This window comes from Arvicanthis niloticus, chromosome 3, assembly GCF_011762505.2.
Source record: "Arvicanthis niloticus isolate mArvNil1 chromosome 3, mArvNil1.pat.X, whole genome shotgun sequence".
NCBI lineage: Eukaryota > Metazoa > Chordata > Mammalia > Rodentia > Muridae > Arvicanthis > Arvicanthis niloticus.
This window is the reverse complement of record NC_047660.1, coordinates 111,920,539-111,936,359: the sequence shown is the minus strand read 5'-3', so window position 1 is coordinate 111,936,359 and position 15,821 is coordinate 111,920,539. Positions and strand designations below refer to the sequence as shown.

The 15,821-nt window shown below is 42.4% G+C and overlaps 1 protein-coding gene across 10 annotated transcripts in view; it reads right to left on the bottom strand.

Moving 5' to 3' along the window:
• The window catches only part of Fn1 (fibronectin 1), a 69,352-nt gene that overhangs the window by 53,170 nt on the left and 361 nt on the right, over positions 1–15,821 (bottom strand). For all 10 annotated transcript variants that reach the window (XM_034497764.2, XM_034497766.2, XM_034497768.2 and 7 more), the window contains exons 2-12: positions 14,772–14,900; positions 13,836–13,973; positions 12,512–12,643; positions 11,347–11,484; positions 8,890–9,045; positions 6,025–6,216; positions 5,247–5,426; positions 4,453–4,629; positions 3,092–3,244; positions 1,301–1,429; positions 61–204 (exon numbers count right to left, since the gene is read on the bottom strand). In XM_034497764.2, coding sequence (XP_034353655.1) covers positions 61–204; positions 1,301–1,429; positions 3,092–3,244; positions 4,453–4,629; positions 5,247–5,426; positions 6,025–6,216; positions 8,890–9,045; positions 11,347–11,484; positions 12,512–12,643; positions 13,836–13,973; positions 14,772–14,900 — 1,668 coding nt within the window. The remainder of the gene's footprint in view (positions 1–60; positions 205–1,300; positions 1,430–3,091; positions 3,245–4,452; positions 4,630–5,246; positions 5,427–6,024; positions 6,217–8,889; positions 9,046–11,346; positions 11,485–12,511; positions 12,644–13,835; positions 13,974–14,771; positions 14,901–15,821) is intronic.

The window sequence follows — 15,821 nt, the reverse complement described above, 5'->3', positions numbered from 1 at the left end:
TTTCCAAATAGTCGCAGAGACTGGCATCCACGGGTCAGCTTCTGTCTCAGAGCTGCTTACCTGGGTAGGTCTGCAGAGGTTGACAATGCCACTCTCCAATGCCACGGCCGTAGCAGTAACACTGGTATCGGACACCATGCACAAACTTCTCCCAGGAGTCACCAATCTGGTAAAATGTCCGGGTCTCTGAATCTTGGCACTGGTCTAGAACATACACAAAGAAAAGGTTAAAACGGCCTCAAATACATCATTATAGTGTGATCGGGTATATTCTTAAAATATGAATAAAAAATTCCAATTCTTACAAGTATAGTTAAAGTCATAGTTATAAGTGAATGTGTTTCTGTGTGTGATACATGCACGCGTGTGTGTGAAACCATTTCCCCCGTCCTAAAGTAATATTTTGTTCAAATCATCTACTGTATGGGAAAAATTAATAGTAAAAACTGAAATGTAGCTATTGGGAAGGATATTTAGCATCCTAAAAGGGAAACATTGCTAATTTTTTTTTTAAAAAAAAAATGTAAAGATTAAAATTTCAGTATATAGCCAAAATCTGAAAATTAATTTTAGAAAACTAGATACCAATTAAAAATTTTAAAACTAGACGTCAAAGTAACTGACTTGCCACCTGTAAAGCATGAGAGAACTCTGCAATAATTTCATTTTGTACACTTCTTCAGAATTCAGGAGGCAGCGTTACATTAATGAGGTAAATCTGAAGCATGAACGGCTTTCTAAGCAAACCTCCCAGGATCTCTCCGCTTTGCAATCTCAGGCCCAACAAACTGCTAGGATCAATTTGCTGTCTCAGTAAGCAGTCTGTCTCCTTCAGCAAAGGAATATGAAGTGATTATCTTAAACTTTGGATTTGGGGAATAGGGTTCTTTTTAATGTTGAATGCTCTCTCGTAGCCCAGCCCTATTTATTGCACAGAGAAGTGTTTTGGGGGTGGGGGACAGTAATCTACTGGCTTAGTCCCATACCCATATTTCTGCCGTCAGTAATAGAAACTTCATTTGTCGCAGACAAAGAACCAAAAAAGCTAACCCCACTTAACCACAGTAAAGCCACCCTTGTCACCAAACTGAGGGACAACAAAAACCATGAGTGGCAGATCTGATTATACACTGGCCCATGAGAACACACTTTGCAAAGCTCTCTGCAGGCCTATGAATGGGTCAGGTCTGGAGAGAACGAATCTGGCAACACCAAATAGCTTTCTTTATCTGCAACTAGCCAACCAACCAACCAACCAACCTCCTCTGTGAAAACCAACCAAGCAGAGGCAGCCACTTACCGATGGGGTCACACTTCCATCTGCCCCGGCCCTGACCAAAGCAGGTACAGTTCAGCATATGTCCCTCCTCGTGGCGCTTGTGGAATGTGTCGTTCACGTTGTAAGTGATGTCATCAACGATGCACTGATCTGTCCAGGGAACAGTTACATGGGTGATGAGCTTTGACTAATGAAATCAAAGAAACTGTATTTTTCAAAGCTTTTAGGTTCTACTGCTGGATCTAACACCTGCTAAAATACATTTTCTACTGGCACAGAATTAAGCTTTTTTTGAAAGCTTAATAATATTAATTTTTACTCCCCTCTTATTCTGACTAATAGACTTATAATTGTCAGGGATTACAGTCCATTAAACTAAAAGCCATGGTAAAATATAGTTTCCTGTGAAGAAACTAATTTTTCAACAAATGCACGCCTTAGTTCCTCTAATATTCTCATTTAGTTGATGATATTATTTAAATTTTTGGTTGTTAGCATAAGATGAATACAGAAATTTGCATAGCATAGAGCACACACTATAACGTGGTTGTCTATATTCTGGTTGGAGAGCAGTGCATGCTGGTTGGATTTTACCAACTTGACATAATCTACACAGATCTGTGATGAGAGAATCTCAGTTGAGAAAAATATCTCCATAAGACCGGCCTGCAGGCAAGTCTGGGAGGTACTGTTTTTGATGAATGGTTGGTTGGAGGAGGACCCGTTCTATGGTGGGCAGGCAGTGCTACCCCTGGGCAGGTAGTCCTGAGCTATATAACAAAGCAGGTTGAACAAGCCATGGAGAGCAAGCCAGTAAGCTGTGCTCCTCAATCTGTGGCCTCTGCTGCTTTAGCTCCTACCTCCAGATGCCTGCCTTGAGCTCCTGCCCTGACTTACCCCAGTGATGGACTGGGGCCTGAAAGGTGTGAGTGAGCTGAAATAAGCCTTTGCCTCCCCAAGTCGCTTCCCCCCCCCCCCCCATGGTATTATTCCACAGCAATAGAAGCCTAAAACAGTAGCTAAAGATAGTTGAATCTGGGAAATAAAATGACATCTACGGTGTTCATAAAGTTTTAGAATGTAAGTCAATGCTGCTCCTCACTCAATGAGAAATCCCCCCAAAAGTTACATTCTATCTTTGGGACCTCATTTTCTCATCTGTCAAAAAGGGGGGGGCTGTTTTGCACACCTTATTATCCTTTCCTTCCTGCTCTGTAATGTTCTAAGTAACAAAGATGGCTCCCAGATATCTCCATCCACTGGATACCATAAAAGGAATCAATGCAGAATGCACTGTCTACGGACTGGCTATGGGGACTGAGTTTACCAGCTGAGTTCCACCTAAATATTACATTTCCAAACAAAGAAACGGAAAACTGAAATTGCTTTAATAAATCAACAACTCCTCATATCATATGTCTGAGTCCAAAGGGGGAAAAAAAGCTGATTTGAACAAAAGAAATTAGTATAAGTATGTGTTCATCTCCTTAAGTTTGGCAAACAGAAGACATTTTTTCCCTTAGAGAAATGATACTATCTTCTCTAGACGTAAACACGGGCAGAACCTCGAGCTAAAAGGATCAAAAGGGAAAACCATCCTTTGGCTCAACCTTAACGCTTACATCCTGGGAATATGTCCAGAGCCCTAGAACTACTCAACTCGCTCGCCAGCTTTTTCTCAATGGGTTTCTGGAAAGAAGAAACTTCTCCAGCACAGTGAGTGAATGGATAGCCAGGGACTGCATGCTTCCTTCTCTGCTTTTGGCAACTACAAGTTTTCACACCAACTTCTTCATCAATACACCAGCATACCTCGAAGCTGGGAGTAGGGGATGCAGGCCCATTCTCCACGACCGTTCCCAACACACGTGCACCTCATCATGTGGCCCAGGTCATGCTGCTTATCCCACTGGTCCCCAATGCGATACATGACTCCTTCATTGGTTGTGCAGATCTCCTCGTGGGCTGTTTGGAAATGGAGAAGAAATACTTGGTAAACGGTCAGGTGACACAAATGGATAGGCAGATGAAGTTAGCAGTCTTGTTTGATAATCCTGAGAATTCTCTCTCACTTGGGAAGACGACTTGCATGCACGCAGCTGAAAGAAGGTGGAGTTTTGAACTCTCCAGGAAAGAGCTAGTCCAGAGGAGACTGGAGAGAAATACCAAAAGGGCTGGAGAAGATTAGACTAGGAAAATCTCATGTACTCATTGATTCTCATTGTCTAGAGGACTAGATTTAATTATATATCACCTTGTGACTTCACCTAGTTCACTCAAGTTTAAAGGAAAACTGTGTTTGAGCATTAAAGCCCACGTAAAAGCGACTGTCCCTCTTAAACCCAGTGACATCGTCTGTTGAAATGAGAAAAATGAAACTGTAAATAGTTTCCTTGCATCTGAGTACATGACTCTCCATGACCCTCAGGCTCCTGGTTTTACAGCTAAAAAAAAAAAAAAAATATGTCTTCTACCGGACTCTCAAAACGTAAAAACAATAAGCAATCCCTGATGATTCCTCTTTCTTTCTTTCTCTTTCTTTCTTTCTTTTCTTTTCTTTTCTTTTCTTTTCTTTTTTTTTTTTTTTTTTTTTTTTTTGGTTTTTCGAGACACGGTTTCTCTGTGTAGCCCTGGCTGTCCTGGAACTCACTCTGTAGACCAGGCTGGCCTCGAACTCAGAAATCCACCTGCCTCTGCCTCCCAAGTGCTGGGATCAAAGGTGTGCGACACCACCGCCCGGCTAGACTCCTCTTTCTGTACTCAGGTAAACGGAGGACAGTTCTGTATTTGCCAGAAGACAACTTTTCTGACTTATTTTGGTCACTTTAGTATTTAATAACTACGGTGCCAGTCAAGCTGGCCATGTGTCAGTAACATGTCCGTGACAACCACACCTATTACTTTAAAGACACATTTTTGTGAATTCATGTTTGAAGACTCCTAAAAAGTACCTGAGACTCGAATTGCACTCTAGTTTTTGACATTTAATCATGCCAGTGAGATTTTTAAAAAGCATATCAATATCAATAATCATTGTCATTGACAATTTTCTCAATTTGCAAAGGTAAGATATAATACGGAAATGTGCAGTGTACTTCCCCAGATTGTCTCAGGGAGAAAAGGAGTCTGAGTCAACAGGCTGCTCATGGTCCACACACAAGGCTCCCTCTTACCAGCCATAGGGCAGAATCCAAACTTCTGATCGGCATCGTAGTTCTGGGTGGTGCCGCACCATTTCATGTTGTCCCTCCGACCCTCAGAAGTACAGTCGGTGTAATTACGGTTGTTGTACAGGAAGGGGAAGTGGCACAGAGCACCATTGGAATTTCCACCTCGAGTCTGAACCAAAACTGCCCAAGACAACATACAAACAGGGATATTACAGCTGAGCTTCGGTGTGTACAAGGAGAGACTACCGAAGGCTTAGACAGAGCCAAGTTCCGGCTGCTAATTCCCAGAGGGCCTATCCACAAATAAAAGTTTTCTGATAACACAGCCCTAAGCTTCTTAGTGGATTTCCATCTTCACTTTCAAAATAGATTTAAATCTCATGTTTTCTCATTTTCCCAGCCAAGGGGGAAAAAAAGATTAAATGATAGCTTTGTGTAAAATATAGCTCTACACAGAAGATAAGTACCGGCACCCTTGACATTTATCCTGTGTGTTCATCGGCTCTGTGGGATCATCCACTGATTTCAATACTTGAGTGTCTTTAATCACATCATAATCCCCATGTGTCAAAATAATCAAACCATAGGGCTTTTCCCTCGGTGACATTTCCCCAGAGGTGCTAAGGGACATGGCAACTGCCTCTGCTGTGGGATTAGCTGTGCCTCTTGGGTCCAAATAGATCAAAGCGGTAGTTCCTGTGCAGCCTCAGAATTAATGATTGACTGCTGGCACCCAGAAGGGTGTGCACGGCAAGGACAGATGACTGCCCTGCTCTGCTTTCTCCCAGTATACTCACCCGCGTGGTCTGTGCAGAAAGAATACTTCTGGTCTTGTTCGTAATTTGAAGTCGTGCTACACCACAGATGTCCGTCTTGCCGCCCTTCAGTGGTGCAGGAATAGAAGGTCCTACCGTTGTAGGTGAACGGGAGGACACAGGGCTCCCCGTTTGAATTGCCACCATAAGTCTGGGTCACCGCTACAAGCATAACCAAGAGTCTCAGTCAGTACAGTTGTTTCCCACCCTCACCCCTGACACAAGTGGTGGCAAATTTCTAATTTAAATGCAGACTGTGCGACTAAAGGGCCAAGATGAAAAGTCAAGTCAGCTGGTTAAGGGTGAGCCAGAGCTCCTCGGTTAATGTCACTTAGTGTCTTCTTCTGCTACCATGACTTAGCTTCCCCATTTGTAAAGCTTTATTAATACAAGCTATTATGATTCAAAGATGACACAGAGAGATATGGATATATTCACATCAGAAGAAACAAAAAAGAAAACACTGAGAAAACAAAACAAAACAAAAAAGACAAGAACAACAACAACAACAAAAAAAAAAAGTGTTCTTGCAGCATCCCTTTCAGCAGATACAGATAATACAAAACAATTTGATCCTCATGTTAGGAAGAAAATATACACATGATAAGACTAGAAGAAAATGTCAACCACTGTGATTTTTATCACAGGATAATAAACTTCTCCGGGTTTGTTGGTTTACATTTTTTTTTTACAAACAACTAAGATATTGCAGACACTCAATACAGGTTCTCTGGTGTTACTGTACAGAGGTAGTGCCTACCTGTCTCCTGGCAGCTGACCCCATTGCCCAGGCAAGTGCACAGCATTTGCTTGTTTCCTTGAGACTTCAGCCACTGCATTCCCACAGAGTAGACCACACCACTGTCTGTGACACAGTGGCCATATGGAGCGGGCTGGGGATGAGTCGGGGGTTGGTAAATAGCTGTCCGGACATCAGTGAAGGAGCCAGATCCTAAGAGCATGAGAAAGAAAGTTATAAAGCTGGAAGCGAGAAATCAATGAGTCCAGAGTCTTGGCTTTACCCGAAACTTTTGCATTCAGCCCAAGAAGTGATTCCTAAGGCTCCTCAGATAACCTCATCTGAGCCACCTGAATAGCACATGTCAGTGTCAAACATTATTCTGCCACACAACACACACAACAGGTTATCTTCAACAAACCTTCAGTCATGCTGGGAAGCAACCCATCTGTGAGCTCCACACTCCTCTGCCACTCCTCTCCTGCCTGGCTGCTAGCCTTCCCTGCCCTGTTCTAAGCTTCAACCCACCGAGCTGCTCATATTCCTGGGTGTCATGCTCCTGCCTTCTCCCCATGGATCCCCCTTTGCCTCAAATGGTCTGCCTGTCTTCCCTTCCCCCACAGCTCTCATATGCACAGTGTGGTCTTTTCTCTTCCTGAGAGACCCTGACAATCCACAGGAGAGAGATATCCTTCCCTCTCTAAAACTTGGCTCTCAGGAGGACACCCTGGAGAGCTACAGCTTTCCTAAGTTAGCCCTCTTCCTGGGTGTGGGTGCTCAGCAGAATTACTTAGGATATGTGTTTGTTTTCCTAAAACCCATCAATCCTCACAAGTGTCGTCTGTTAGTTAACACAACAGAATGTGCTAGCTTCTCTTTTAGAAACCTGACTTTTGAAGGTCAAGGCCCTCATAGAAGAGGTTGTTTCGTTTAACAGTGTTCCTCAAACCTTTTAATGAGATACCTCCGTAAGTTAGTGAGGCTATATAAATAGTTAACATGTATTGTTTAATCCTAATTAACTCAGAGTTAATCCTTAATCTAGTTCAGTAGACAATCGTAACTCTTCCTGTCTTATTGCCAATAGCTGTCTTTATTGATGATAATTTGATAATGTAGAGCTCGTCAAATGTAACCTTGTTTGCTTTCACAAGGATTAATTAGGTCAAGATAAACTCATCGAAAGGGAAAAAACTCTAATTACTATTAGCTCAATGATTGATTGCTAAGAGGCTAAGTAACAAGGCTGGAATATCATCACATGGTAAAAGTCAGATGAAAACCCGGAGCACACTAACAGGAAGGTGCTCCCCAACCAAGGCTGTATTTCCTTCTTCAGATTTGTGTATGAGACAGCAACTTATATTGAGCAGGTCTGACTGGAACTCACTAAGCAGCCAAGGATGACTTTGAACTTCTGATCCTCCATCCCGCTACTTCCCGAACCCTGGAATCACAGGTACAACAAACCCTCCTTTTATTTAGTGAGAGGGAACCAAAATTAGGACTTTGCGCATGGTCGGCAAATACTCTGAACTCTTCCTCAGACTCTGACAAAAAAAATCTAAGATACAGATATCTTTATTTGTTTTAGTTATTCCTTTAAATTTTTATTTATTTTTTATTGGATATTATATTTACATTTCAGATTTTATCCCCTTACCCCATTCCCCCCAGGAACCCCCTATCCCATTCACCCTCCTCCTGCTTCTATGAGGATGTGCCCCACCTACCCCATACTACCATCTCCCCACCCTCGAATCCCCCGCCCATTCGATGTCCAGCCTTCATGGGACCAAGGATCTCCTCTCCCACCTATGCCCGACAAGGCCATCCTCCCCTACATATACAGATGGAACCATGGGTCCCTCCCTATGTGCTCCCAGGCTAGTGGTTTAGTCCCTGGGAGCTCTGGTTGGTTGGTATTTTTGCTCTCCCCATGGGGCCACAAACCCTTTCAGCTCCTTCAGTCTTCTCTCTAACTCCTCCATTGGGAATCCCTTGATCAGATCAATGGTTAGCTGTGAGCATCTGCCTCTGAATATGTCAGACTCTGGCAGACCTCTAAGGAGACAGCTCTATCAGGGTCTTGTCAGCATGCACTTCCTGACATCCACATCAGCATGGATACCTTTGGTGACTGCACATGGGATAGATAGCCAGGTGGAATGATCTCCAGATGGCCCCTCCTTCTATTCTTTTAAATTTTATACAATAACTATTGAGGTGTGGTTTTTTTGGCGGGGGGTGGGGGGGTGGGGGGTGGGGAGGCGGCTGGGAATTGAACCCAGGGCTTGAGGATTCTAAATGCATACCACACATTCATTCACTATTACTTGTACACGTGGGTGAGGGTGCATGCACATTATCTATGTGTGCATGCATGTGGAGAACTTGTGCATACAGAAGGCAGGGATTAAGTCCAGAGCCATATATCTTGCTTTCTGGGACACCATCTCTCACAAACCTAGAACACAACTCTCTCCAACTCCCCCAAGAAGAGGGAGCAGGCCAGCACACCATCACCCACTAACCTGGAACCACCCCCACCCCTCCAAAGTAGTGTAAGCTGGCTGGTCCGTGATCCCCAGGGATCCTCCTGCCTCCACCTTTTTGGTGCTGGGATAACACCATCACACTTGGATATGTACTTTGGTTCTGAGCACTGAACTCTGTCCCTCATGCTCAAAAGGCAAACACTGTACTGACAGAGACGATACCAGAGTACAACTATGCTTCCCAAACCTCTGTTCTCTATCTTGGGGCACTAAATGCATTTCTCAACTTCATTGCATAAACCATCCCAGCTTCTTAGCTGAGACTCTGTCAATCACCCTAGTGTGGCACACCCAGCTGCTCCCCCCACAACCCCTGTCCCAGCCTCACCTGCTGAAGCACTCTGTAGAGCGTGTCTCTCACACTTCCACTCCCCTCTGCCGTTGCCTGTGCAGACACACTGTAGCAGGTTTCCTCGGTTGTCCTTCTTGCTCCACGTGTCTCCAATTCTATAGGACGTCCGGGTGTCCTGATCATTGCATCTGTCTGTTTCGGGAGAGAAGCACTGATTATAGAAATTATCCAGTAACCGGCAAGCAGCCATCACACTAAGACAGGAACGTTGCGGTCGAATGCTTCTATGTGGCTCTTGTTGGTGTTAGTACATCCTATCCAGTGGTGCTGATGCAGATACTAAAATTCAGATACACAGTTTGTTACAGTACAGCACTACCTCTCCATTTGCCAAAAGAGAAGAAAAAAAATTGTTCAGTGTCCTTTATTGATTAAAAAAAAATTAAGAGTTTCTACATTGCTTTTTTGACTCAATTCATTCTCTGGCATTCTACTGATTCCTTCTCAGAGTCTTCCAGATCTCCTGGTAATTACAACCTAAGGCCCTCCTTTCAATGGCCTAGGATTACTACAAACAATAGGGAGGCAGGGCTCTTCCACCTGCCCCAGGGAAGCTATAAAATGATAAGCTCATCCACTTGTTATGTAAAAGGCTTTCTGTGGAAAAACAATTTTTTGGGCTAGAAGGTTCTCTTTTCTTGCCCTACCCAAAAATACCTGTTTTACAATTACAAAGTCACCACACCAGCATCTGAGAGGTAGCTCAAGGTCTCTCTCAGCAACATAGTAAGTTCTAGGCCAGCCTGGGCTTAGGAGAACCCTCCCTGTATAATAATTGTCGTAACAAAAGTAATAATAATAATAGTAATAACAACAATAACAGCAACATAAAAGTCACCAACAAAATGGCCTTATCCCATTCTGGAGGGAAGGATGCTGTCTCTTATTCTTAAAACGGTGGCCTCAGGCATCTTTCTTCTCCCTACTAAGATTGTCTTGAAGTCTTAATTGCTGCCTCTGCCTTCAAAGTTCCATCTGTAGAATTTCAAACTAACAACAGCCTTGGAATTTGCTGAACCATGAATTTTAAAATGAATGCAAAAAAAATAATAAAATAAAATCTAGATATCTTGAATGTGTTTTGTTTATCCAGCTTAAAATAGTAATTAAAAATACCACCCAAGTTCAAATTCTTTGTTAAACAAAATTAAGTCATGAAAAAACGATCAAACGTTTCCCAGAAACACAGGCTCCTTAAGCCTTTTGATTTAAAACTGTGATGATCTTCAGTCTTCCAAGACCTTTGTGGTAGTATTTTAGCTGACGACAAATCAGACATCTAATTCTGGGACACTAAGCTGGCTTAATGAGTAAAGGCACTTGCCACCAAACCTGACAACCTGAGGTCACTGCACCCACCCTGCATGGTCCAAACTGTCCTTTGCCCTCCACATGCACACTGTGGCATGTGTGCCTCCTACCTCCACACACACAAAATAAACAAATGTAGAAAGAAATCTAATTCAGAGTCTTACCTATCACTTAAAACTCTTGTGACAGCATGCTAAGTTTCTCAAGCGAATAGCATGCATTCAATGAAATTTTATAAGTACTCACTTTGTATGTGGTGGTACAGGGAGGGAAATACGAACTGGGTACAGCTTAGCCTTCAGAGAACACTTAGTAGGTCAAAGATGAGGAGGGCTTGTGTATGAATCACTTACAAAGCTCAGCATTAGGAGTTTCAGTCAAGATACTGAAAACAGGTTCAGGTTAACAACACTGTTAGCTGGGGCTTGGCAGAAAGACGCCTCCCTTGGTCCTCAGTCCTTGTGTGTGTATGCGTTTGCCTGAATCAATGGTTGATTTTTGTTTCCTGACTCTGCATTTGCAGCAATATCTAAGTCACAAAGTTAGACCCTGACTGCTCGCACTGTAGCATTTGAGCAAGGATGGGTCATAATTTAACAGTCTCTCTGCCCAATAAATGAACAAATGCAGAGAAATTTGTTCCACTTTCCTAGTAGAGGGATAATACCGGACACTTTTCATTTCCATTAGGTTCTTGTTTAGTCATTAAACCTTATTTAAACTTCAAACACAGAAGGAAATCTGAACATGTAGAGCCTTTGATTTCCATGTCAATAGCTCCTCCAAGTCAAAGGATTCATTTACATGCTACTTTAGGGATTTAATTGTCCTTAGGACCAGAAAAACATCTCCGTGATAATCTCTAGATCTAATTCAGCATCTGAATAATCACTAAGGCTCTTTTTATTTTTACTAGCTGACTGCCTAAGGCAGGGTTGAACTGCTTTTTTCTACTTATTTGGTGTCCTCTGAAAAAGCAGAATGTGTTGGTTGTACAGTTTTTCTGGACATCTTATGACACCGTGAAGTTCCTCAAGCATTACCCAGCATTAGGACAACTCTCTCTAGGAATCCAGAGGCAACAACAGGCTGCATTTTCCACAGAAAAGAGTTAAAACATACTTCTGGAGGTACAGGTGATGCGTCCATTGCCTTCTCCTAGACAAGTACAGTCCACCATCATCCATCCTTGGTAGGGTTTTTCCCAGGTCTCCCCCACGACATAGGAAGTTCCAGCAGCATGATCAAAACATTTCTCAGCTGTAGAAGGAATGGGGGTGGAGGGAAGAGGGAAAAGGCTATTTAAAATTATAGCATCTCCCTGTAATTTAAAGCAAAACCCCAGCCACATTTCTTAAAGTGGCACTCTGTTCAGAAGAGAAGGCACGCCCTGCAGCTAAGCACAGAGCAAGAAGCCAAAATAAGAGGAAGCCCCAGCCCTGCTGGCAGGCAAATTCTGTTCTCCTAATGAGTACAGACTGCATTTTTTTTTTGCCAGTCTCAAGCTTGCCACTAGAATTTCTAGTGGAAAGAAACATATGTCTGTCCTGCATGAAGGATGGCCCTATGCAAAATCCCAGTCTTTTTTTTTTTTTTTTAATTCATTAATGCAGTCTTAGAAGTTGAACCCAGGACCTTATGAGAGTGCTCTCTACCACTGATCTGTGTGTCCCTAAACTAAACCAATATACATTATGAAAGACTTACAAAGAATGAGAGAGGAGAGCTCTTTGAATTTTAGACTAACTTAAAAAAACAAGAACAAATTTGAAAAAGAAGTCTGATTTGGAGAAATAGGAAATAGGACCCAAAATTTTGGGATTCACAGAGTACAACTGAGGCTGAGACAAACAAACAAACAAACAAAACAACCCCCCCCAAAAAAAAAACAACCCACAACCTTTAATGTTTGTTTTTAAGGAAATTACCAAGGTGTGACTAAAGCCACATGACATTTTGGGTTTTAGCCCACTGTGTTCCAACAAGAAATAAGAGTGTAATTTTTCCTCCTTTAAATAACATGTCTTCACCAAGGACACAGCATTGTATATAAACAAAAGAAATCACTTCTTCCTAAAGATTTTAACCCCACCTTGTGCTTTTGAAACAAAATTAGGGTTTCTTTGTTTCATACTTTAGGATTTGACTTTCTTAAGACTGGTGAATCGTATTACATTTACTAGTTTTTACATTGTGATTCAGCTATCCTGGCCAGTGATTTGGGTTGCACATGTTAGAGCTATGCTTGTGCCTCCCATCCCCACTGTCACCCAGAGGAGCCACTTACCTATAGGTTTGCAGGTCCATTCCCCTTTTCCATTTCCCAGACACAAACATTCTAACATGTAGCCACCAGTCTCATGTGGCCTCCTCCACTTGTCACCAATCTTGTAGGACTGACCCCCTTCATGGCAGCGATCTGTTAGAGATCAAATGTGAGGGGAAAGTGATTCAGAGAATTGAGGGGGTGCTGATCTTGTGTTCTGCCTGAGATAAGTACTTATGTTGGCCAAAATGCAATCTCTAACAGTGAGATCAGCTCTCCTGTCAAAAAAAAAAAAAAAAAAAAAAGCAGAAGGCTAACAATGTATCTGCTCACTTCGGGCCAATTGTTAAAACACAAAGGGAAAGCCATGGAGAAATGTGAATGGCAAGAAGTCATAAATCATGGTTCCCCAGAGAGATCACAGATAATCTGTTCCCTAGACAGAAAAGAGCTGGGAGGAACTGTCCTCCTCTTAGACAGCAAGGTGAGCTACATGGGCATAGCATTTCGATTTCCTGGAGCAGGGAGGACCTGCATTTTACTCTAGGGTGGAAATAGCACTCTGGCAGGAAGCAAGCATGCACACTCATGAATGTGAAAACCCTGATGCTTTCTTAGGCTGTTAAATCCAATACTTGAGTTGTATGCAGGGTCACAAGTACTGTGTACCACTGACACTTGGGCTTTGCCAGGAAACTTGGAAAAACCCTAACATTAAGTGTTGGAAATATTGATTTAGTCTACTCAGAAGGGACTGAATGGTTCTTTTGGACAGTGGACTTATATTTAAAAGTTGGTTTAAAAAAATTCTTATTAATAGAAAGTACTGGCAACCCAATGAGTCATACTAGAAAGACTGCCTTAGCTGTAGACGTCCTGAGAGTCAGCCCAGCACCTAAAGGACCTTGGAGATGCACTGTGCTCATCATTCTGTGTTGTATTTGAGAACAGCAAGATCTTCTCCCCAAATCTAATGTATTCATCACAAAGAACCAGACTTCATGACAAAGAAGAAAAAACGAGTCTGGCTCATAGCTGCAGATAATATGATCAATCAATCTGGCTTAAAGATGCCCAGGTCAATTAAAATAGGTCCCTTGGGCATATCTTATTGAAAAGAACCAAGACATTTTCCACTGTACAGAGAGAGAGAGAGAGAGAGAGAGAGATAGAGATATTTCATCTCTGTTTAGATCCATCTTCCGAAAGTACAGGATTTGGTCATTGAGGTAAATTCCAAAGTAAAATAATGTTCAGTTAGGGATAACAGAAAAAGGCAGGGACAGGACACAGAGAAAAAACATGTATATGTGAACTCCATTACATCACAGAAAGCCTTTCTTACTTGCAATGGTACAGCTGATCCTGCCTCGACCAGCCCCGATGCAGGTACAGTCCCAGATCATGGAATCTTTAGGGCGCTCGTAAGTGTCACCCACTTTGTAAGTGTTCCCAGTGTATTTGTCAAAACAAGTCTCTTCAGCTGTAGAAAGGGAAAAAAAAGAGTCCATGTGAGTCTCACACACATAAACGACTACTTTGAAACTTAAGTGAGACAAAGTTTAAGTTAGGCTTTAGTAAACCAGAGCTCTTGACCTTTGGCAAGCTCTCCAAGGCTCTCTTATTTATAATGTAAAGAGTTCTCAGGAAAAAGCCACACCCTGTGACCAGCTGAGTTGCAAAGGAAAGATTTCAAATTCCAAGCCTCAAACCAGGGAAATCAATTCAAGGGTCACAAGGGACACAAACAGTTTGAAGGTTGCCTGCTTCCCAGCAGGCGCTGGCCTTTGTCAGCCCTACTGAAATATTTCCCCTGTATCCTCCCTAGGCACCCTCTCTGAAGGGACTGCTGTAGTTCACAAGAAGCATATCAAGGGGCTTCAGAGTCTCAGAAGTGGTGCCGTTTTGTCACTGAACTGTAGCTAACAAATCACTTTACAACCCAGTGCTTCAAAGCAGTTTTGGGGCCCATAATCAGGAGCCAAAAGATCGGAGATAACTTTCTAATAATTAAACTTTTATAAGCAAACTTTTATAAGTTCTCTTTTTGAAGGGAGACATGCAAAACCTTTCATTTTTTCTAATCAAAAGCTTTGAGAGAATAAAAAGAAGGCTTTGGAGTGATTACATTTGTTTGTAGAGGTAAGAGCATGTGAAAAGCCAGTATAAGAAGTTTTACTAAGAGGGAGTTACAAGCGGTCCTAGCAGGGTGGAGGAAAAGGCCAATGTGTTTTTATTTAAAGCATTCTTTCTGCCAGGGACCGGACGGATTTGCACTCACGTTCAGGTTTACTCTCGCAGTTAAAACCTCGGCTTCCTCCGTAGCAGGTACAAACCAGGGCGTTGCCTAGGTAGGTCCGTTCCCACTGCTGATTTATCTGGTAGTGCTTCCCATTGTCAAAACAGCCAGCTGTGAAACATTGGAGGCAAAAGTTATAACAGTTCCATCCCTCCTCCTCTTTTCCCCTACAAAATTACTGAATTTTGCCAACTGACTCAGTGAGCCCGAACAAACACAACTCTTAAAAGCAATGTTCCACTAAAATACAGATGTCAAACCTAGCAAGTCAAAGATGTAAGCACTGTTTATGTAGGTGGTAGTTTTCAGGGGTTTTTTTTCCCCCTTATCTTTTAACTTGGTTAAAAGTTATACAATGATGTCATGTCCATCTGGTCAGGGGAACTACATCAGCAGAACTGAACCATTCTGAGAAGCAAAAAAAAAAAAAACCAGACATATTCGTGAGGGGCTTCAATACTTTAAACAACAACAACAAAGACAAGAAAGAAAACTTTAAGTTGGGTGTCCTGATGACTATGCCAGTAACCCTAGCGTAGTCCAACTCTGTAGAAGCTGAGGCAGGAGAATTGCTCCCAGTTGAACACAAACCTGGACAACACAGGAGAATATCAGGCTAGCTTAGGCTACAGAGTGAGATCCTCTCAAAAAAACGGAGGAGGGTAGAACCTTTAAATTTTCCTCTAGCCCAAGATGAAGGAGGAAGAGTGTGTCTCTGAAAAGCTGGAAGAGAAATGCCTATCCTTGCTCTTGGTAAAAAATCCTGAGGTACCCCCAAAACACTGAGCCAACTACATCTCTTTTAAGTTGGTAAGAAACTATTTAGATATTCTGTCTTCATCTCCATTTGTTAAATATTTAACCCACTATTTACTAATAAAGAAAATAAGGATCAGGAGACCACACTAATCTTAAATGTAAAGTTTGTAAGTTCGTGTCCCTTTTCTCTTTCACCACAAGTTTTGGTTCTTGGAAGAGAGAGAACTAAAGGTGTAAAATTTGTTAGAGCACTTGAGGGTAAACAGACGGTCC